Source organism: Aulonocara sp. 'chitande type north' Nkhata Bay, linkage group LG16 (genome assembly GCF_057382095.1).
Source record: "Aulonocara sp. 'chitande type north' Nkhata Bay isolate Kocher_YH1m ecotype deep benthic linkage group LG16, A_spYH_male_GT1.1, whole genome shotgun sequence".
Taxonomy (NCBI): Eukaryota; Metazoa; Chordata; class Actinopteri; order Cichliformes; family Cichlidae; genus Aulonocara; species Aulonocara sp. 'chitande type north' Nkhata Bay.
Window position 1 is genome coordinate 30,230,121 of NC_141359.1, and position 23,933 is coordinate 30,254,053.

The 23,933-nt window shown below is 40.6% G+C and overlaps 1 protein-coding gene across 3 annotated transcripts in view; it reads left to right on the top strand.

Moving 5' to 3' along the window:
• The first annotated feature begins 2,994 nt into the window (after positions 1-2,994).
• The window catches only part of LOC147311807 (TSC22 domain family protein 1-like), a 48,993-nt gene continuing 28,054 nt past the window's right edge, over positions 2,995-23,933 (top strand). The window contains exons 1-2 of one of the 3 annotated variants that reach the window (XM_086267744.1): positions 2,995-6,491; positions 6,690-9,706. In XM_086267744.1, the coding sequence (XP_086123870.1) occupies positions 3,874-6,491; positions 6,690-6,804 (2,733 nt within the window). In that variant the 5' untranslated portion in view covers positions 2,995-3,873 and the 3' untranslated portion in view covers positions 6,805-9,706. Of the gene's footprint in view, positions 6,492-6,655; positions 9,707-23,933 lie in introns of those variants that run through there. The other 2 variants (XM_086267745.1, XM_086267743.1) reach the window with 2 other exon arrangements.

The window sequence follows — 23,933 nt, forward strand, 5'->3', positions numbered from 1 at the left end:
TTTCAGTCGGATATAAAGAACAAAACATGTTTCTCCTTTTTCTCTGAAAACCCTTTGAGTGATTACTTTTCTTCATAGCAGGGCAAAGAAAATCAATGCAGAGTTCAGAGTATAAATTACTCATTAGTGCTAGAGCCACAGCACAATAGTGCTGTGTTTTTTTGGGTTTTTTTTTTTTTTTTGTGGAGTGCCAGGATGATTTAAAGCTGCTGACAGCACCAGGCGCTTACACTGCAATAGGCTCCTGCTGTCCCTCTTGTCCTCTATCATTTGTATCGATGGGTATAGCCTGTCTGCTTGCCTGACAGTTAATCTCTTCTTCTCTTCCCTCCTCCTTCACTAACTATTACTCTCTCCTTTCTCTCTGTGAGCCACCACAACTCCTCCTCTTTCTATTTCTTGCATTACCTCCCCTGTTTTGTTTTGTTTTTTTCTCACAGATGTCGTTATGATGTATGATTTCACAGTAGCTCAGACAGCCAGTGTTGCTTAAACTCTACAAGACATCTATTTTTTCTTACATGGGGACCTATTCTGGTTTTTTCCAGTATTTTTTCTCTTATATGATTCACAGTCAATTATCTTCTACATTCTGAGTTAATCTAGTGGTTCTCAAACCACCAGCATTAATTTTAACACCATTGTTTCCCCCAATCATGACCCTTTTTTAAAAAGAAATAACCCACATTTCAGCATCAACATCATTCGACTTGGCTCTGAAAGCCACTGCTTTAACCCAGCTTCCTTGTGACTGGCTGCTCAACACAAACAGAAGGTTTGAACAGCAGGTTGGTTTGACTTCTGTGCTTATTGCTGTGTACCTTAGATGACCATATTAGGTATATCTACTCTGTTTGACATCGTTCTGATCCAATAGAAAAATATTGGGGGAAAAAAAAAACAAATCTCTGAACCTGAGAGTTTGGAGCAGTCAGGGATTCCTTGCAAATATGCTGACCTCATTATTTGAAACCTGCGTCATGTTTAGAGCATCTACCTCTGTGGATCATGAACTCTGACCTCTGGTTAGATGTGAAAGAAATGCAATTTCCCTTAAAGCATGCTTCTGATAACCAAAATACATGCAAAAGAAACATATGCACTGTAATTCTATGCCTTTATTAATTGAACTTAACATATTATTTAAAATTTTCAGTGCAAAGAGAAGAGAAAAGAAGAGACTGATTGAAAAGAGCTAGAACTGGTTCTGTATATCCAGTGATGAACAGAAAACACCGGAACACAGAAAATGGAGAAGCTCGAGTTTGAGATCAGAGTTCGTTGACCTGCTGTGGCAACATTACCAACCAACAAATGTGTACATTTTTCTCTCTCTCCTGTGTTTAAAAGGGAGAGAGTGAGGGTGAGAGAGGCCCCAAACAGCACCTGCATGTAGAATAATCCTTCAGTGTAGTTGACACATGTGTCTGCAGAGGGATCTAGCAGCTCTCTGTCTACCTTTGTTTCACAAACACTGCTGTGGGGATGTTTTGCTCATACCACAACAAATGTTTACACCCTCCATCATTTTCCCTCTTCTTTTCAGTATTTTTCACTGTCAAAATAAATCACATTTTTCTTTAAATGAGTACAATAAAAGGGGAACACGATAACCTAACAATGGAATTACTTATTATTTCCCATGTATGTTAGCATAGACATAAAATTAATCATTACACAGAATTCAGGTTTATATTATTTAGTTTATTATTGTATTGTTTAGAAGTTAGTGCCTGAAACTGCAAGCCTTTGTTTTTAACAACGGTCTCTCTTTAAACTAGTATTAATGTAGGTAACTGAGTTATTATACTCCCCCAAAAGTCTTTTTGTTAATTCCACCATCTCTAAGAGATAAATCATAGCAGGTATTACTAATACTCACTCACATACTGTCTTGCTTTTTCTCACTTTCATTCCTCTTCTCTCCAGAGAATACCTCCACCTCTCTGGACTCTCTCCCACCTGCTCCCTGCTCGCACTAAGACCACAACATCATCTGCAAATATTATAGTCCACAATATACTTCCTGATCTCTTTTCCATAGTTTTATTGTATGGCTCAGCAGCTCTTCACATCACTCTTGCTCTTGAAAACTAGTACCAGCACACTTCTGCTCCGTTCTTCACAGACACTCTCTCTCTAGGATTTAGTTTGGTGAAAAAGCCCCTTGCCCTCTCTCCTAGACATCTCTATACCTCCACATGTATGTAATCCATCACTTAAGGTGGATGTTGATTTTCAGTTAAGGGTCTAAATTCTTTTTTTCAACTAAACAAGAGTATTTTGTGTTTTTGTAATTCAAAAAACTTCCCTTGATTTAGAAATATGTTTAAATTTACTTCCATTTTCACTCCTGTGTTATGTTGGCATCCCCTGTGTCAGAAACAGTAATGCATTTTATTTATAAAACTGGAGTATTTCCTGCAGGTTTTTCCACTCTCCAAAGAATATTAGAGTGAGCCATACTGGGTCTTTTGACTAAGGTTGTTACAGTGTACCACTGGTGTAATGCTACTTCTACTTTTTATAAGAATGGTTTATCGTCTGTTTTATGTATGCTGCTACAACAACTCAATTTCCTTCTGGGCTTAATAAAGTTTCTCTGATTCTGATTCTAAAACAAAATAAAACCTAACTGAAGCAATTTTGTGAACTTGGAAAACTATACAAACAAAAATGAAATTACCTTACTTTAATATGTTAGTTTGGTATAAAATGTTATTATGTTATAATTAAGACTTTGGATGTCTATAAGACTTTGTAAAAGTTATTTTTATTGTAAAAACGTGTACTCTCTGTACTCTCCAGAGAATTAAAAAACAAAACAAAACAAGAAAATCCGATCTGAAAACTAACTGAAACTAAACTGAATGAAAAATAAAAAAACTCAAAATTAAATAAACTTTTAAAGTAATGAGAAACTACAAAACTATAATGACTCCATACTGATTTCCTCTGGTTCAAAAAGACCAACAAAATCTATTGTGATGGCCCTAAACTGGTTTTCGGAGGGAGCGGCTGGGCTCGGCACTTTCCGGCACGCTTCGTGGATATTGACGTGAGCTCGTGGCCGCCTCTCCCAGACTGCTTTATGTCTGGCAGCAGCGGCCATGCGCGGTCGCCATATTACTGCGCACCCCTCCCCTCCAGCCCCGTCACAGACAGCGCAGACCACGGCAGCGGTGCGGGAGGCTCCATACTGAACGACGCTACCGCCGGGGCGGACCAGTGATACAGCAAAACCCAAACGAGGACCCAGAGGAATGGATTTAACCCGTGTACGGCGCTTTTATTAGAAGTGTTTCGCCTTTTAAAGCTTCTAACTGCGGATTAAAGGTGGCTCGCTTTCACTTCGTTTCCTCTTGTTAAAAGAATAAGAATACAAAAACCCAGCAGTTTAAACAGCCGAGTTTGTGTTTAGCTAGCCGGTGATGGAGAGTGGCAGCTAGCTAGCTTTTAATATAACGCTAACTTACTCAGCAGCTTTTTGCCCGCTTTTTGTGTTCATTGCAGCGTGGCGTCTTTTTCTCTTCAACAAAACATACAGAAATGTTAGCTTGTGTTTAATAAAGGCGCAGACGGACAGCTCTGGTAGTTAACCGGCGAACTGGCATCAGCTGACGCTAGCGGTCACTAGCTTCTTTTGCCTCGCTAGGATAACGCCGAAGCGAGTGAAAGAAGACAAGGGTGTAAATATCGGCACAACTTTTGCCTCATATCTGCGCACTTCGTTGAAATATCTATTGTTTTTTTTCTAGATAATTTTTTTGGTCGTTTGTCTGTTGAGCGTAGTTTTGTCAAAACGGCGCCTTTAACGAGCTGCAGCCTTATTGCATACTGTCAGAGACCAACTACCGCCCGGATCTTCTCGAAATGCATCATCCGGACCCTGCAGGAGACTCTGGCAGTGTTAGAAAGATGGCGCACCAGGCTGTCTTTCACAGAAGGGGGAGCAACACTGGTAGCGGGAGCGGCCCCGGGCTGTCAACATCAGCTAACCCGGTGGTTAATAACAGCCACGTACCAGGCGATGACTACCCGCCCTCCCTGTTGATTCAACCTCCTGCTGGCTCATCCTCCCCGGGTCCCCATCATCCTCCTCCCCCCCACAGCCTAAATCTGCTCTCCCAGCCCCAGCCCACACAGTCCACTGGAGCTCAGATAAAAAAGAAGAGTGGTTTCCAGATCACAAGTGTGACTCCAGCACAGGTATCTGTTAGTACCAATAACAGCATTGCAGAGGATACTGAGAGCTACGACGACCTGGATGAGTCCCATACTGAGGATCTGTCGTCTTCTGAGATTCTGGATGTGTCCCTCTCCCGAGCTAATGATGTAGTTGGAGCAGAGAGAAGCTCCTCAGAGGAGACGTTGAATAATTTCCATGAGGCGGAGACCCCTGGAGCAGTCTCTCCAAATCAGCCTTCACACCCCCACACCTTGAACCAGGCACAGAAGCAACACGGTGGAGCCATGGTGAATGGGACTGTACACCATCAACATCCTCCACATCCTAACCATGCCCAGGTCTACCCTCTGTCCTCTGGCTCCGGGATCACCGCGTCTGGTCTCACCTCTGGAGCTTTACCTTGTGTCACCCAGAAAATGCCTTCTAATATGGGCGGCCCTCAAGAGAGAGTTTCCCAGGCTGCTCCTTCAAGTATCCCCACTCAGCCTACGGGGACTGCAGTCCCGGGATCCATCCCTGGAATGCACAGCTCTGCTGCTGGCAATACAGTTAGCATAGTTAATCCCCAGACCAGCAATGTTAGTAATGTGAATATGTTGAGCTCTGCCAACGTGCCTGTGAGAGGGGGGATCAGCACGAGTGCTAGCACTAGCAGTGGCGGCTATCCTCTCAATGTGATGAGCAGCAGTGGAGGGAGTGGAGGAGGAGAAAGTGCTGCTGCTCCAGCGGGGAGCAACCTAATGGCCCCCACTAGCATGATCCAGCAACACCAAAACTTAAACTCCAACATTGCTATGACTGCTACAACTACTGTTGCTGTGAGTGTCTCTGGAGGCGTAGGGCTCCCCAGCGGGCTCCATGGAAGAGTTGGATCAGCTGTGCAGCAGCCTGTGAGTGCAACTGCTACAGCTGCAACCACAGCTCCTGTATCAACTGCTCCTGCGGCCCCTGTGGTAGCCACCACCACAAGCTCTCGCTTTAGAGTGGTGAAGCTGGACTCTAACTCTGAGCCCTTCAAAAAGGGCAGATGGACTTGCACTGATTTCTATGATAAGGACACCCCAGCTCCTGCCCCCACTTCTTCTTCTGATCCTGGGTCCCACAGCATACGACAGTTTGTCTCTGAGAGCTTTGCTGGGGGGTCGGAGAGAGAAAGCACAAGTGGGAGTTCTGTGAGTAGTACTATGAGTACATTGAGCCATTATGTCGAGAATGTGTGCAGTGGAGATGTTGGTGGACCACAGCATGCACAGGATTACAACTCCCCTCCTCAGGGCTTTCAAGGAATCCTCCCCAGCGGTTTAAGCATGGGGGTATCTCACACCCAACCCCAACAGCATGATAAAACTATTGCGGCCCCCTCGGCACCTACAAACGTTCATCAGCCTCCATCCATGCCGAGCCACCAGACCACCATGGGACTCACTGCTGTGTCCCAGCAGCAGCTCACTTATGCCCAGGCAGTTGCTAATCAACCCCCAGTAGGTGTTCAGCAGCAGAAGATGGGTTATGCCACCCTACCACAACAGCCAGCTGCTGCCCCCCAAGCACACACGATGTCGATGAGGCCACCTGAGTACACACAGCTGCAGCAAAGCATCCCTCATTCTGCTGCTGCTTCCCAGCCTTTGTCCAACCAAGCTGGAGCCACATCTGCTGGGATGGCTAATGGAGCCTGCCATATGATGGGAGGTCCTCAGCAGCCCCACTCTCTTCAGTCTACCACCTCTAGTATGTCCTCTCATGTCGGGGTAGCTGGTGTTGGCCAGCAGCCTCAGAGCCATCCAGGCCATTTGGATTGCCAGCAGCAAAAGCCGCAGTCACTCCCAACACAAATCCAAAACCAAGGGCTGAGCACCCAGCTGCCAACAGCGGCCCATCAGAGCCAGGCGTCTGCACCAAGTGTGCCTCCCCCCAACCCTCAGAGCGATCACCAGGCCCAGGCCCAACCCCAATCTCACAACACTGGGAATACTGCTCGGATGCCCCCGCAGGGAGTTCCCCATAGCCAGCCGTCTTCTGTGAGCTTGACCCATGACCACAGCAGTGCCCAGGCCCTGGCTCACGCTGCACAGGCCAGCGCCCTGTATGCCAGTCTGCCGAGCTTCACCACCACTCAGCTGCAAGATGCCCAGCGGCTGCTCCTCCAGCATCAGTCGGGTTTGTTGGGGTTGCCCAAGCTGTCTGGGGGAGAGACTGGATCCAACACTGGCCATGGTCAGGAAACTGAGGGCAACGCTGCCACCGCCAGTGCCTTAACAGCACCAGCTGGTCTCAAGACTGTAGATGGAGAAGAGGATGGGTAAGAGACTTCATTTTTATACTTTTCTCACTTATATTTGTTTGATTATCTGCAAACTGTTTATGGCTTTCTTTTTGTTTTGTATTAAAAAAGAGTTTTGTGTGATGGTACTCAGCATTTTAAGTCTGTTTGAAGCTGAATGAGTTCACTGTTTAATGTTGCAGCTGTGAGGGAAGAAAAGTGTTGTTGTTATCCTAGATCACCAGCCGACAGAGGCCAAGCTGCTGCACTCTCTCTGTCCTCTGTCAGTGGGATACAACGCAGGGCTCAGCTGGATGTGACGTTTCTTGTCTTTATCAAGTGGCTGCAGTGATTCAACATTTTACCTCACCCGCCCGCCTGCTTGAAATCCCGGCTGTCTGCCTTACAGGGCACATTTTCTGCTGGGCGCACAGTTCCCTGTAGAGACTCTCAGCACATTTTGTTGTTGAAAAGCAGAAATTACAGTAGCAGTTGTCGATGACTTAATAAGCAATAGAATAAGACAGGTATGAAATAAACTGACAGCCATTGTCAATTTTGTGTTGTAGTCAAAGCAAGTCTTGAAATGCCCTTTCGTCTTTAGGAAAGAAACAAGAGTTGCCAGGTTGCTTATTCACATGAAAATGAAGGCACATGGCTCCTTTTTTCCTCAGTGAAAGCTTATTGATTTCATTAAGAGCCTTTTCCCTCCCTCTCTCTGCTACTGGCAAACTTGAAATCCTTTGGAAATTCCTCACAAGAAGTTTTAAGAACATATTTTGAGGTTAGACAGGAATTTTAATCACTGTGCAGCACGAGGGACTTGCTTTCATTTCCGTCACCCCTAACAATCTGAAGTCTTACGAATATGTTGGTGTTACTGTCACCTTTGCCCTCATAGCTTTAGGGATGTTTAGCATATCTGAGTCTCAGTCAGCGCTTAGCGAAGTGATGCCAGGTACAGCTGGGAATGTGGAGGGTAACATGAAAGTTATGTTAGTTTGTTTTTTTTTGGAGGGGGGGGGGGTGCCTTTATGGGTCAGCTGGGTAGATACTAAAGGGTGACTGTTTTTATCACATGATGTTTAACTCTGAGGAATTTGAAATCTATGTGGGATCAGGTGGATTATTGTCTTTAATCAGCACTCATACCAAAGCCCTGCTTACAGATTATCTCTGTGAATTATACTCATTCTGTCTAGTTTACCTGCTATCAGTGGTAGTGGTAATATTTTGACTCTGTTTTCTTACTTTTAGACTAGTCAGTCTGCACCATACAGTGGCTTGTGTGGCTAACATTAACAGTGCTAGGACGAGCTACCTTCTGTGCTTGCAAACACCTGTGCATAGTGTAAATAAACATGTCTCCGGTCAGGTGGTTTTAAGCGAGTTTACTTTGATGCGGCCTACATTTTGCAGATGAAAATAAAACAGAACTGTGCTGGTTTGCAGGGCTGTTACCTGCCCTGTCTAACATTGTGCTTCTTTACAACTAAAGTGAGACAAAGAGTGGGTCCAGGACGCTGGGCCCGACATTCGACAGGTAACTTGGCAACAACTTTAACCCAACAGATAACCGGCACTGTACATTAATGCAACATGAGAAATTAGTTTAACTTAAGGCTTTTTGATTATGGCAAAATAATGATTATGGCAAAATAATAATCCGAATTGTTGGTTAAGCTCAGTTATTTAACATGCTGCTTGTTATTGTCAGTAATTTCAACACTGTACAGTTACAGAAAACAGACTTTTTACAGCAAGTTTCCTTGAAGATAGGAAGAAAAAAAAATTGATAGGGGGGAAAAAGAATAAAAGATATGAGCTTGGTAGGAGACATGAGGTCTGAGAGAGTTTCAGACCTGGGCTAACAGGTATTTTTGACTTTAAAGCCTGTGTAACAAGAGTAGCTGCCACAAAGAAGCCCATGCATCAGCTTAGCTACCTCGCACAGCTCAAGAGGCCTTCATGGTAGCTACAAGGTGAGACCTGGTGACTGAGGCAGTTACAGGCAACTGATGATAATCTTTTCACTTGTACACCAATGAAAACGTTGCAGTATTTCTTTTCCCCCACATAGTTTCGTTTTCATGGCTCCTCCCTAAAAGCTCAAAAGTGGTGGTGTGAAAATGAATGCAAAAGTAATTTCGAAATCCAATGATTATTGTTTTTTAATTTATAGTATTTCTGCTGCAAATTACTGAAGGCAGCAGCTTTTAATCATCTAAGCAATTATTTGTTCACAAATAATTGTGAACCTGAGATTTTTTATTTTTTTTTGTATTACTGATATCTCTGCCTCTCTTTCATGTTCACTGACAAAAGTAATGCACTTCCGTGACTGCATAACAGGCATACTTCAAGAAAGGTATTTCCCTTGTGATTCTATATTTGGACTTGTGCAGACAAAACACAGTAAATTAATCTATTAATTACAAAACTGCTATGTAAAGTTATGTTAAATGACAACCCTCTTGGGTTAAAATAAAACTTAATTTAAAAGCATCACTTATTACCAAGACAAAAAATGAACAGCAGTTGTGATCAACTGCATGGTTTTTAAATTATTGAATAATCAAGATTACAATAATGACCACAATGATTGAGCAGCCTTGCCACCAGTGCAACACGGCTCTCCACCTAAAGAAAAATGGTTGCATGGTCAGTATTACAGGAGCTAGATATCTTAGCTGGACTTTTGAGAAAGGTTGCCCCAAGATATAGAGCCTCTACAAAAGGCCTTATGCAGATTAATTAGTGACATGATACTTGAAAATGTCTTTTGGCAACAAGAAATTCAGTTCTGTTTTGGAACATAAATAGAGTGGTAACAAGGGTAAGTGTGGAAGCTGACCTTATTCTTAGCATTTCAACTTCATTCTCAAAATAGAATTTCAAATTTATGCTGAGTTTTAAACAACAAAGAAACACTTGATGTGGTCTCAGTGGTCATTTGGGGAAAAATGGGCTGTCAGAAGTGCCCTTTGTTAAACTGCAATCAAAAGAGGAACTGACCACATGTCAGATAACATAGGAACTGCTTTGCTCATTGGTCTGGCTTAACATTGTGGCATCGTGCCCTTTTGTGTGTTTTGGACACACAGTTTTGAAACACTTATGTTTTTAACAGTCACTAACAGTTCCTGCCCACTGTTATTGAATTGTTGCCCTAACGTTAGTTGCAGTAACAGAGGAATGACTGTTCTAACTTTAAATTTCTGCTGAAACATTATGGTCATTTTGTGCAGAGGCTGTCACTGAGATGTTTTTTCTTAGCTTTCTCTGTCTGGTAGAAATATGTGTACAAGTATGTTGTGAACAGGGAATCTGTGAGCTGTATTTAGGGTTGGACAGTTCCTGTGGTCTTCTCTGTGACTGTTGATGACCAAATTTTCAGTTTTTGTTATGTGGGATGACCCTGTCCTCACGAACCCCTCCGGAGCCAAAGCTAACAGTTAGGTGTCCTCAGAGTGCCAGTTCATCTGTCTGCATGTGTCTCTTTGAATGAGGGAGCTTGTCTGTTGTACATATCCTGAGTCTGTCCTGCGAGTTATTAATGAGGTGTGTGAGTGAGTGTGAGGATGCCACTGCTGGGGTTTACTGGCAGCTAATAGTGATTAAAAACAGAATGTCAAATGTTCCTGTGTGCAGAACTTTAAGTAAAACCTGGCATGCTCCCACGCTCATGGCTCATCCTGTATGTGAGGAAGTGGTTTCGTGAGGTGAGACTTCACATTTGTGTGTATTTGAGTCTTGTGACCAGAGGTTTTGTAGATTGGCAAGCTGTAAAAGTTTGGTCAGAAATGAATATACAGTGGTGTGGAAAAAGTGTTAGCCCCTTCCTGATTATTATTATTATTATTTTTTTTTTTTTTGAGGGGGGGTGTTTATCACACTTGAATATTTCAGATCCTCAAACAGTTTGAAATATTAGACAAAGATAGCACAAGTATAAATGCAGTTTTTTTTTAAATGAAGGTGTTTATTATTAAGGGGAAAACAAAAATCCAATCCTTCATGTGGAAAAATAACTGGTTGGGCCACCCTAGGCAGCAACAACTGCAATTAGGTGTTTGTGATAAGTGTCAATGGGTTTTTTACAGTGCTGTAGAGAATTTTTGCAGAATTGTTGTAATTCAGCCACATTGGAGAGTTTTTGAGCATGAAATGCCTTTTTAAGGTCATGCCACAGCATCTCAAGATTTTCCAAAGTCTTTATTTTATTTTTTAAACCATTCAGAGTTGGACTTGGTTTGTTTTGGATCTTTGTCCTGCTGCAGAAAACAAGTGCGCTTCAGCTTGAGGTCACGAACACATGGCCAGACATTGTCCTTCGGGATGTTTTTGTAGACAGCAGACTACAGCAAGTCTTACAGGTCCTGAGGTGGCAAAACAGCCCCAGACCATCACACTACCACCACCATATTTTACTGTTGATATGATGTTCCTTTTCTGAAATGCTCTTACTTTTATGCCAGATATAATGGTACACACACCTTCCAAAAAGTTCAACTTTTGTCTTGTCAGTCCAGAGTTATTTTCCCCAAGTCTTGGCGATAATCAAGATGTTTTCTGGCAGGCAATCACTTTTTCACACCACTGTAACACAATTTTTTTTGTTGATTTTGTTTTAGCTTTAATGAGGCAATTCATCAATTACACTTTGCTCTACTTGAGCCTCCTTTTTATTTGTTTTCTTGCTTTTTTGAGATTAAAATGGTCAGTTTATTAACTATTATTGGCATTCCTCTTGTGCCTTTGTCTCACCTCAGCAGTATTGCTTGTAATTTCACTAAAGGACCCACTGGGAAATGAGAATCCCATCAATGCCTGGATATACAGTTTATTGACTTGCTTTGATCAACTTGCTCTCGACATGTCTGCCTCTTTTTCCCTCTCAATTGCCCCATATCTCTGCGCGTCTGTGGATGCAACCATCAAAATGAAAAGGCAAGTTATATTTCTTGAAGACAGAGATTATTTTATGGTCAATTGTACCAGTCTCTGTTAGCTAGAATTTGTGATAGAGGTACCCCTGTCTGTGTAGTTTGGCATATGCAACCTACATATTCTACCAGCCAGGCCAGAATGTTTTGAGAATCTAGAAGTGCCAAGTTTGGCCCTCATTGTCTAGAAAGGTGCTTTTTCTCTCAGGCAGTGAATATGGGTGAAATTTTGTCCTGTAACATAAAGTTGGTGGGGGACTAATACTTGGGTCTGTATTAGGTTCCCTGCCAAGGCTGCAAAGCTTTAGGGATTGTTATAATGTCAAACGTTAAGGTCAATGTCTCTTTTGGTTTTAGAATGATTAACATCTGTGGGGAAGCTTTCATTGCACTTACGGTAATGATGTACACAAGTGTATGTCAAGTGGAGTAGTGTTAATCTTCACTTAACCTGTCTGCTTCTCTATTATGCTAACAGTGAGCAAAGCAGAAGAGACAAATTAGTGTGACACTATAACACAGGAGAAGCACAAAAAAAAGACACACACACACACACACACACACACACACACTAGTGCTAGTTTTTTATTTTATTTATTTTTTTTAATATTTCTACTTTCTCATTGAGAATGCAGGGTTTGTTTGTTTGTTTTTTTTTTTTTAATGTATATACACACTAATACATGTTGCGTCTAGCTAACGGGCAGATGATGATGATGATGATGATAATCATCACATGTTATAGTAATGTTGCAATAAGTTTCCCAGCAAGTCAAATGTAAGAAGAGTGACGTCATTAGGGTTGGGACTTTTCATTCATGTCTATCTATTCACTAGATCCTTGCAGTGTTTAAAGATGGACATAGCTGCTGCGATGCCACCTGTTATTTTCTTAAGTCCTATTTTGAAACCTTAAAACTTTCCCAAAATTACAAGAATGCGACAGTTGGTTCAGTTGATGTTTATCTGCAACATTATTTTTCTACCTACATGTTCAGATAATGCAAAGCATAGAGAAAGCATGTCTTTCTCTTTAAAGATTCTTCTTTGTGTTGGCAGTTGGCTTCAGTATGTTCACTGAATTTCACTGTCAGCGCATCCTTAATTTTGTGGTGACGTCTTTGGAGATTCTGCAAATTCTGATGTTATTCCACATGCTTGGTTTATTTATTTAAATGGAGTAGTAGGGATTCGTTTTATTTTGTTGATAGCAACACTTGTGATATTTGGGCTATGAAAAGATATTTGCTGGAGGTATGAAAAGTTTTGGATTGAAGAGGGGGGAAAATGAGACCTCTTATGAATCCAGCGTGTGAGGTAACTTATATATTTACATTCTTGCTAGCTTTGGCTAGCAAGAATGTAAATATATAAGCTAAAGCTAGTTAATATTTAACTAGCTTTAGCGAGCAAGAATTAGCTTTTGTTAAATTTATTATGGCCCAACAAACTCAGTCCACTCTATAATAATGCACCCACTGTGGAATTAGGCAGCAGTGTAACTTTTTTCTCTATAATGAGGAAACAAAATAATAATAGATGGAGCTGTTTGTCACGAAGGTTAGCCTATTGTCCCCGTGTGAGCATGTTCAGGTTGGGAGGGCAGTTTTCTCAGATGAAAGGCACACTAAAAACACAATCCATTACAGGCCATTAGTTTTCCCACCACACTCTTAAGTGAAACAGTCCTGTTTATTGATGAAAAAACAAACCATCAGCAAGAACGGGGCAGACACAAACAAAATCAATGACGCATCTGAGCAGAGAACACCAGCAAAGCAGAAGACTAAGACAGTAAACTGCGCTGAGAGGGTTTCTGCTAACTTCTGGTCCCCCCTGAACAATCTTAGTGTTCAGTTTCCTTCTGCCATTCATACTTTCACCTCCCGGTTAAAAAGTGATAGTAAATACTCAGCGAGACCTCCCTCTCGCTGCCTCTGTTGCTCATACACAGCATGTTGTTGCTCTGTTGTTTTCTGGTGCTCTCTGGCTCGGTCTGTATGTGTGGTAGGATTGAGGGAGGTGTCAGTAGCATAACACACAACAATTGCTGTTTACTTGTAGTGAAACACTTTAGTGCTATATAAAGAGAGCACGGCTGAACGTTACAGCAGTTTTGGGCCATTTGTTGTGACGGCACTTTGTCACGGAGATTGTTCTAACTGCTCAAAAAAATGTGATACCTGCCCAGGTTTTGGCCCCTGTGTGGATTTTTCAGATTTGAGTGATATTTTCACTGTGTATTACAGCCTGATAATAACAAGGATATAGTGGGGTAATACAGTGTAATTCATAATAATTACAAAAACTTGGTACCAACAGTGATTATAGCTTGAATACTTGAATACGATTGGACTGAAATTGATGTAAATATGGCAGTAAGGGAACATGTGATCAAAAGTTTGTAATTATGTTTTTTTTTTTTTTTTTTTTTTCTTTTAAGGTTCTGGTGGTTTCACATTGTATTGCTAATGAAGTTTTTATTTAAGCAAATGCTTATTTAGGTTTAGAGTCACACTTTTTTTCCCCCCTGTCATGAGTGTATGACTTATAGTGGCATGAAAGTGCTTTTATAAGTGGACAAAAATACCACCAGACAACCAAAACCATAAATAATGGCTCTTTGGCTTTGTTAACAGTATTTTTCAAAGGGCCGTAGAGTTGTCCTTAACAGGCTGCCTGTAATACTAAGAATAATGCAAAAACTTTTTCTATAGCATCTTGCTAAATCAGTGCTAATTTAAATAAGTCTATATTTTAGAAAAAGAAGAAGATAAAAAAACGGTCCAAAATATATCAAATTAATCAAAAATAAAATGTCCAAGCAATGAGTAAGGAAAGGAAAAAGTAAAAATTTAAGGTGTTTCTAAAACTTAACAGTCGATCAACATTCCTACCTGCATCTATGACCATGAGCTTTGGTTGAGGAAAAATGGGATTGTGGAAGCAGGCGATGGAAATGAGCTTCCTCTGAAAGGTGGCTGGACTCTTCCTTAGAGATGAGGCAAAGGTCGAAGTACGGATGCTGCTACTCCACATTGAAAGGAGCCAGTTAAGGGGTTCGAGTATCTGATTAGAGAGCCTCCTGGACATCTCTTAGACACCTCCTAGGTGAGGTGTTTCAGGCATGTCCTAGTGGAAAGAGGCTAAGACCTAGGACCCTCTGGAGAGATTGTCTCTTGGTAGCTTGGGGATGTCTTGGTGTCCCCCTGGATAAGGTGGAGATGGTGGCCAGGGAGATGCCTAGACCCCTCGCAGCGCCCTCTGCCGCTGGGACCCTAGCTCTGTTAAGCAGCTAAGTTTGCTAATCTTATAAGAGGAGGTTTGTTCCACAGTGGTCTGGCTAAAACAATAAAGGCACATTTTGCCCTTTGTTTTAAGCCTGGATGAAACCTGTAACAGTAATTGATTCTCTGATCTGACAGGTCTGGGGCTTAGGCTTTTATATCTAATGAAAGAGGTTTTCAGTTATATTGTTCTAAAGAATTGGTTTGACCTTTACAATATTTCTAGTTTGTACAAAGCAAAACTGATCTAGGCTTTTGATCCATTTTGAAACTGATAAATTCCTTGTTTGTGAGAAGGTTGCTGTGGTTTGGTTATTAGTTGTCCAAGGTGAGGAGTGACGCTATCAGAAACATAATTGGGACCAGTTACAAGGATTATCAGTAAGACGTTAAAAGTCGGACTGCTTAATGTGAATGAGGCCACTTGGATTTAAAGTTTGCTGTAAAAACTAACCTGTGGTGAGGAAAATCACCTGTAAGCCTTGTGTAACACATCGTCGTTTCCTCACCTGTGGGACGAGTTGACCCCCAGTGAGAGCACAGTGATAGACAAAACAACCCAAAATGAGACGGGCCTTCTTTGAACTGAGAACAAGACAAACTGCAGATGCAGCTCCTCTTTTGGTCACAAGTTATTTTGGTACCTCTAGTCTCTTTTCTTTATCCTCCATTTGCCTTCACTGGTCTTGAATGTTGAATGCTGTTAACAGGCTGCTATGCTGCCTGTCTAGCTATTATTATGTCCAACATGCTGTTCAGTGGTATAAATTTTAATAATGTGCAGATAATTGTTTGTTTCAAAAAGTTTTATGTCCTGTGTGACAGATAGCTGTGGATCATTAACTTTTAAATTAATGTTTATGTATTCATATAGTTAGAACTGTGAGTGAGGAGGCTCAACAGTCAATACACTCCTTAGCACTAATATTTGCCACTGACACTATAATTCTAACTTTACTTTTGACTTGTGTAAGTTTACAGATGTAACAGTTTGAGAAAATATGTTCCCTACTTTTGAAGCATAAGCAATCAGGCAGTCTGTAAGCAAAGGCATTTACTAAATAAAGATCCACAGGTGATATGTATGTTTTTGGTTTTCCTCCCTGTTGCTACTTTGATGTTAGATTTATCCGCTTTTTTTTTTCTTTTTAAAAGAAATACAAAACCCAGAGTCACAGGAGTAAATCCTAAAACCCAGATTGGCATGTATCTACTTCTGGTAGGTGCTTGCAGTTGGGTGAATTATAAGTTAAGTGCAGCATAAAATGCGTAACTAAAGGGTATACCTTGTGCAGTCAGTGGCAGTTAAACTTTAGAGATCAGTAAAAGTGAGTTGGGTGAGATTATCTTGCATAACAAAAATGTTCAGGCATCATAAACATTTTTCCCACAGAGTTTATTCTCTGTATTAATCCAAGAATATGAAAAAATCCTATCAAGGGAACCCAGGAATTGCCATACTTCACTTAATAAAATCTGTGAATAGTGTCCCATAGCTATCTATCATGCTTCTGCAACTGAAGAGGAAAAAACCCCATCATACAGCAAGAGCTTAGAAGCAAATTTCAATGCAGAAAACGCACAAAAGAAAAAAGATTGCTTTGTAATTGTTACAATCCTAAACAAAGAGAGATTTCTTCTGTAAAACCCCACCAGAACATCTGGACACTAGGTCTGTTAAGTCAGTGCCAATAATAAATGAAAATCGAATCGATGAAAGGCAGCAGTGAGCGACTCTGCTCAGTTTGGTTCCATCTGGTCCCGTCTGCTGTGTCCTCAAGTAGTCTGAACCAGCTCCAGTAGACCTGACTAACTTGGGTCAGGTCAGCTCAGGTCACTTCCGCTGTGTGCTGTGAATTTTAGGGATCTCGTTGATCTCCCCACAATGAGCAACGGGCACAACACGCACACGCACGCTCCCTGCACTGCCAGGGGGAAGATTACATTCAAAACAGCTGCAGCAGAGATAGCCATCATGCTGCCAACCAGCCCACATTCCCCTAAGCTTTCACACTTTGAAACACACTATACACTTGTTCGGACCAACAATAGCTCCCTTTAAAAAAAAAAAAAAAGCCTGCCTCATTCATTTTAGTATGACCACTGTGTTAGCTCAGCAGTGGTTTCAGCAGAAAAGTGTATTTTTTTATTTATTTTTTAAAAATTTTTAACTTCATCAGCAGAGCAAAGCGCCGTGCGAGGTTGGCTGTTAAAGATTTGAAATGTACGTTCACAGATGCTGATTGAACACCACTTCAGGGATGCAGCTGGTTCTCGGAGGCTATCCTTTGGTTTAAGTTGGTGGTGGTGATGCTTGTGGATGGAGTACTTGAACATTTTCCAGATAAATTTTAATTATTTTTTTATTTTTTTCATGCTGTTTTTGACCATTATGATTACCATAGTTTTAAATGAAAGCTGGCAAAACCTCTTGTATTTCTGGAGGTAACTACACACAAGCTCAGTTGTCGCGCAGATGTATGTGCCTTTTCCTGTTACTTTGGGCCATTCAGTGAACAAAATCCTGTTTCATCCTGACTGAACTAAACCCCAGGATGAGAAATATTAGTTTACTTGGTGCTGTTATGTATTGTTTAACTAACACAAGTTAGATTTTGTTTTACAAACAAGAGCAGGATTCATCACTGCATATTGATGTCGACGTGGTATTGTTATTATCTAAATGTGTACATTGTTGGGGGAAATTGTGCCAGAGACGCTGTGTTGTTACAGTTATTTGTTTGGAAAGTTTATTGTATTAAAAACGTGGAAGAAAAGGGGGATTAACATACAAACACTAAATCTCCTGTTGCGAACAGCATATGAGACATTTTTTTTTTTTTGGGTGTATGCATAAATTTTAAAATGCTGTTGATTTCATCTTCAGTCACGCATTTTTATTTTTAGGCTTTAGTGGGCCGCCACTGTCATCCCCCCTAAACATGCAGGCAATGTGCTGAATCATGGCCGGCATTCCTGTGGCCAGAGCACTGTCCAGTCAGCTGCAGGAGTTTAACACACACACATTCACACACATGTAGAAGCAAAAATGCAGTGCATGACTTTGCTATAGGCGTAAGTTTGCTGCCTCTTTGTACTCCATGTGTTTCATAGTGTTTGTTCTGCTGCTGTCATTATGTCTCTGTTCGCTCTTAGCCGAACAGCACAGCTACCAAAGGTCATCCCAGGATAACGGAGACATAGTTATTGATAGTTGTGAGGCTTTTGTTTTTTTCTCCATCGATTGATGCTCTCATCATTCCTGCAGACTATTTTCAAATCATTTTCTATAGTGTTGCTGGATCCTATGAGATATGTGAAGTTCTCTGTTATTGTGAATGTAAAACTATGATATTGTAACAACCCAATCTTATCGCAATGTATCGAGAAAATGTGGGGGGGGGGGGGAACCTACAACAAATAATAACAATGATGCTATCGTATAACAAATTAAAATGGAGGTGGTCTGTAAACACCAAAGTAACAATTATACAACTACTCACGATATCTGGTGTAATTAGTGAAGCTGTATCAGGATTTCATTTTTGAAAAGTCATGACGCATCTAAATGGTGTTGTATCCTGTGTAGAGAAAAGACAAGTTGGGTATTAATCACTACATTTATCACTTGATTGTCATCATGGGTGTGCCCAGCTCATTGAAATTTAAATGTTTCTGCCCATGCTAGTCAGCACCAACAGTTGTTATTGTTTTAAATTGTTCTAAAGGAATGACTAAGCATGCTTGGAAAAACAAGTGTATCAAGTATCGGTGAAAAACATTTGCAAGAGCTGCTGTGGTGTTGTTACTACAAGTCTTAATGGGTAGTAGAAGTTATCTGCCACTAACTGGGGCTGCAGGTTCGACGGACAGTACCACTCGTCTCTCCTGTGATACAAATGAGCGAGGTTAAAGACAGCTGTAAGAAGTAAAAATTCTGCAATATGATGTTGAAAATATTTTATTTCTGCTGTCCAAGGTAAACTGACATCACAATGTGACTGAAGCCTTGTGAAACACATTCATGTAATATTTGTGTGGCCAGTGCTTAACTTTGTCCATTTGACTGTGTGTTTTTGAATGTTTTGTGAGCATTTTGTTACGTTTGGACTGTTTAAATAACTACTGAAGTAGTAGCAGGAACAGCCTTAATATTGTTATTGTGACAGAACAATGATAGATAATCAGTTTGCTGTTATGAGAAAATCGGCAAACGTTTTAGGTTTTTGGAGGTAGAGCTATGCCACTTTAAATGGGCCTGTTGTGCTTTTCTGTATTTTGTCATATATTTACTGTTACAATGGTGGGTGTTACTATTAAACATGGTCACTATGTGCAAGAAATTCTTTTGGACTTGTTTGAACTCTTGGTTTAAGGCAGTTGCCACAAGTTGAAAAAGGATGGATGCCAGCAGAGAAATGTTTTAAGAATCCTGTTGATTGGAAATGAGTTAAAATAAAAGGCTTATCTATAAATACCAAAGCTAAACAGTGTTGGGTTATCTCAGGCTAGTGCAGTTTGATACTTTGTCTGCTTGGCTGTGGTGATGTGAGAGTTTCAGTCAGTCAGGGTGCTTTCCCATAGGCTTCAATATTCATTCACTCTGGCTTTGTGTGAGCTAATCCCTTTCTCTATGCTCTGTGGCTGAATGAGGAAGGCTGCTGGAGCTCTACGCTGCTGGAGCTCTACGCTGCCGGAGGCCCCCCCCCCCCCAAAAAAAAGTCCTGGCAGCTGCTTCTCTTATTAGCATGAGTAAAGCGCTGAGATACTTTTCTGTGTCCTGTAATTCAGTGTCTGTACTAGACCATTTCCCATATAATACTTAGGTATACAAATATTTATATGTAATACTTTTTACTTGTGCGTCTGTGTTGACATGCACTTGGATGCACACACTTAATAACAAAAAACCAAGAGTGTATTTTGAACTTCAGATGTCTTTAGACTAGAGATTGACTGTTTGTTTGGTTTATTTTATTTATTTTTTGTTCTTAGTTTAACTTTTGACAGCTACTGGCACGGTTTCTGACTATACTGTGTCTCTGTGTGCAGTTTTGAGCTCTGTAAACAGTGCTGTACTACCCCCTGCTGGTTAACAAGCAGCGACTGCCAACAGACACCAGGATCATCATATTGGATGCAGACTAGGACTGTCAAGGGATGGTTTGAATGCTGCCTCTAGTCCTGAAAGAAGCACATTTAAATCTAAGAGTCCTAAATACATTCTTCTTTCAGTCTTCCTTTTCAGGCAAGCTAGCTGTCCTGCTGGGAGGGAAAAGCAATGCAGTAGAGCTATAAATTCATAACCTGTAAAACATTTTTTTTTTTTTTTTTTTTTTTTTTTTTTTTTAATTCCTCAGCACATGCAGGATGGCCAATTTTTGAGCAAACAGAGGTTGTTTTTGTTTTAAAGACCAGTTTTTCCAAACTGTGATCAACTTTTCCCCTCGTTACAGTAAGAAATGTTCCGTTTAACCTGCCTGGGTCCAGGAATGGTTCTTGTTTTTGAGTTTCATAGCCCATTTACTTTTATATTTTCCCCATTCATTTAATGTTGGGTTTTTTGTTTTGTTTTTAAAAATATGTTTAATGTCTCTTTAACAGCACTTTTTCAAGAGCACTTGTTATTCATTACATATTAAATGTATTTATATTACATATAAAATATATGGATTAACACTTTCAGAAGAGCAGGTGTGGATGACAGAAAATCATAGCACTTTTTCCAGAAAGTAGATTAAAGAGTTTAATTTAACAAATCTCAACTCTGCTGTTAGATGAGGAAAGCCCTGTAAAGTCAGATGATTGAGGAGCACTGCAGTTTTTTCCTTAAAAGAAGGAAGAATTAAAGCATGTTCATGTCATTTTTCTTTTCCTTTGGCTATTTGACATGTATTTTAACTCCACAAGAAAAACAAGGAAAAAAAAAATCAGCTCTGGTGACTTTTCTTTGTGGGAACCAGATTTTTATTTATTTATTTTAATTTGCAGGGAAAGCTCTGGCACTGGGGTGACTGAGGACAATGAGTGGTGAAATGTGAGAAATGCACATCTTTACTGCACGGATGCTTTAATGCTTTAAGGTGTGATTAGACTTGATGAAAAGAAGGGTTGGCTGTGAAAACGGTACACTAATATTTTCTCACAGTGCCTGTAAGTACCTGAGCAAATTATATGGGGCCTAATATAAACAGTTGGTAGACATTCGCTGTTAATATACTCACCTGGTTATTATTATGTGTTCATGCTAAATTAATGATAGGTGTTTGAAGTGAATATAGGTGACCTTCCCATGTAGACCGGACTGAAAAGATAATGAGCAGTTAACTGTCTAAGATCACAGGCTTGCGTTTGTATTGTCCTGTTAACTGTAGCAGAGGCTGTTACAAGGGCAGGCGGAGGCAGGTCTACATTAGGGAACAATCATCTTATTTATTCTGTTTTATTTTTAAATCCTGCGATGTTAACCTATTACAGATATTTTATTTGTATTTTCATTTAGTTATAATTGGAAAGCAGAGGCTGCTTCAAAGAGAAATGTTAATATAGTTAATATAATCTGGGAAATTATTATAAGTTTTCAGCAGCCAAGAGCTGAGATTACTCTTCATTAGGTGTTGGTTCAAGACATGGTCTAAGCCAGGACCACAAACTTTTCCTTCATTAATCTTTTTTTTTTTTTGTCTGGAAATAGGCTTAGTATATGTGTGGGAAATCGGTGTCATTTGACTAGGTTTATACATAAACTAATTTATAATGAAGAAAAAATGCCTCAGGCCTACGGTGTATCACAATCTAAATTACATCAGAATCTCTTTATGGCAGTTTTTATTTCTATAATTTTTGAGATGTTTTGCTTTAATGAGTATCAAAGTTTCACAGGCAGTTTAATTCTCTGGAGTATCAAAGAAACCTTTCAGTTTTGTTTTGTTTTTTTTAATGTCAGAGAAGGTTTGTTTTTGAGAATGGTGAACTTCAGCTCACAAGTCAGTTTGTGAGATGCCAAATTTGAATTGTTTCTCTGAGGAGCAATTCACCATAAAGATGTGTGGAGTGTGCTGAATTAGAGAAAGTTTGGCTGCAGGAATGTACCAGCAGATGGCAGTGTGCACAAGCTAATACCTCCTGGTCATCCCCAAACGGGCAGTTGCATTAGGAGTATAGCCTCGCCTTGCTGGTCTGTGACAGTCAACAGTTATTTATTTTATTTCATATTTGTAAAATGGGAGGAAATGGTGAAGCAACGAGAAATTAATTTCCTTTTAAGCTCAATGCTCAGAACACTCGTGAATGAACAAATGCCTGTAACAGCTTCTTATCAAATTCTTTATGCTGTTATAACTGTGTGTTAGGGAAATGTAATGTAATAGGCTGGAAGGCTAGGAACTGTAGGAATAGGGTATTTTTGTCACAGTCACTTATGGTGTGCCTCGTGGTGTAATTGTAAATAAATTGTTAGTATCAACTTGTTAAGATCAAAGTCTAATATGAGGGCAGTGTGTTGGTTCATCTCTCAATGTTTACTGCTGATTTTACTAAAAATTTCCCAAATATCACTCGGATGTATCTCGTCCACAGGTTAGGAAGTCCAGCTCAAGTGAGGCAGAAAATGAGTCCTTGGCTCCTTTTAGAGCACTTCTTCACACACTTTTTCCACTTCAAAAAGGCTAGAAATGTTTAAAGCTCACACCACAACAGCTTTTTATTAACGAGGAACAAAGAATTCAATTTTAGTCAAGTAAATATCAGCATGGTGACTTGAACATGTAACATGTAAATGTAATGACACTCATGACAAGATGAATTGTAATCGCATGCATGATGAAGGGCAGAAAATTGGACTAGTCGTTTAAAGAGTCATCCTCCAGAAGTGGTTTGTTTATGCCACCTGTGTGCCAACGTAGTCTTTCCTACAGATGCATTATGGGAGTTGAGATGCTTCAACATGCTGTAGTGATATGAAATTTCCAGGTCACAGGCAGAAGGACAGAGGAGGCAGAAATGAGAGAGATGATGAGACCCTGGTGTTTTCAGGCCAGTTTTCTCAAGAAGTTACAGGAGAAAAGTTAAATTGCATCCTGGTTGTCGCCGCAGGGTGGTGCTGATGTTTTATTGTCATTTTTTGATTTTACAGTAAAAGCTATGTGGTTGTGTTGGGCTTGGGCTGTTATTTCCACTTTGCTGCAGATCTCTTGTTTGTTTAGCTTTTTTGGTAAATCAGACAGTATTTTATGAATCATCTTTTTGATAGTTTTGCAGTCAAGCAGCTACCCAGACTCACTTATCTGATCCTCATGTTGACAAGCTACAAACAGTATATGTACCAACCAATATATGGCAACGCCTCCTAGCTTCACTAGCTGGCACTGTTGAGCTGTAATTAGTCGGAGAATACTTCTCATAGTTATCACATGACTCTGTCTCTGTAGCTATGCTTGGACATTTATATTCGTTAACCTTTTGAGAGGAAGCTGGATACAAAAACAGAAATATCCAGATAAGGGTCGTCTTAGTGAAAGTGGCGTGACAGAGCTTGCAGGAAACAACATTTTGTTGTTTGGTTTCTCATTAAGCCGCGCTTATGATAGCTCCGCTGTCGTCAGGGGTTTAGGTGCGGTGACGGTGGCGCTATCATTGGCTAATCCACTCAGTGCTCCGTCCTCGTGTCTTCACTTGTAATCTTACATGAGTACAAAGAGGAAACTGGGTCAGGGATTGGAGCTTAACATTTCCAGTTATTGATCTGCTGCTCCTCTTCTGTCAGCTGATGCTAGGTAAAGAAAAACTGAATAGCAACATTTTGTTTCCCCTACATTACAAAAAAGAAAGAAACGGATACAAAGACACATTTTTGTATCATTGTGTTTTTGTTGGTAGGCATTTGTTGTTCTGAAGAAGCCTAAGGGATTTGGAAAGACCAAAGCATTATTGATCTTAGTGCACCCAATTTCCTCAGTGATCCATCACTGATCAATTCTGCTGCTCCCTGAACCTTCAGTGTTTATATTTGTATTTCCACAGTTAAAATTAGTTTGCAGGTAGCAGCAAAAGGGGGGATGGGAGAGAAGCAACAATATGTAGAAGGCAAACCAAATTAATCAAAAGGAAATGCTTAGGATACTTTGTTTGATAGGTGATGGTGAGATAAAACAGTAGGCAACACAGAAGTATTGCACTTGTGATGTGAACTAAAAGCCTTGCTCTTAGCAAATGTTTCAGGATTTTGCATTTTTTTTTTCAAGATGCAT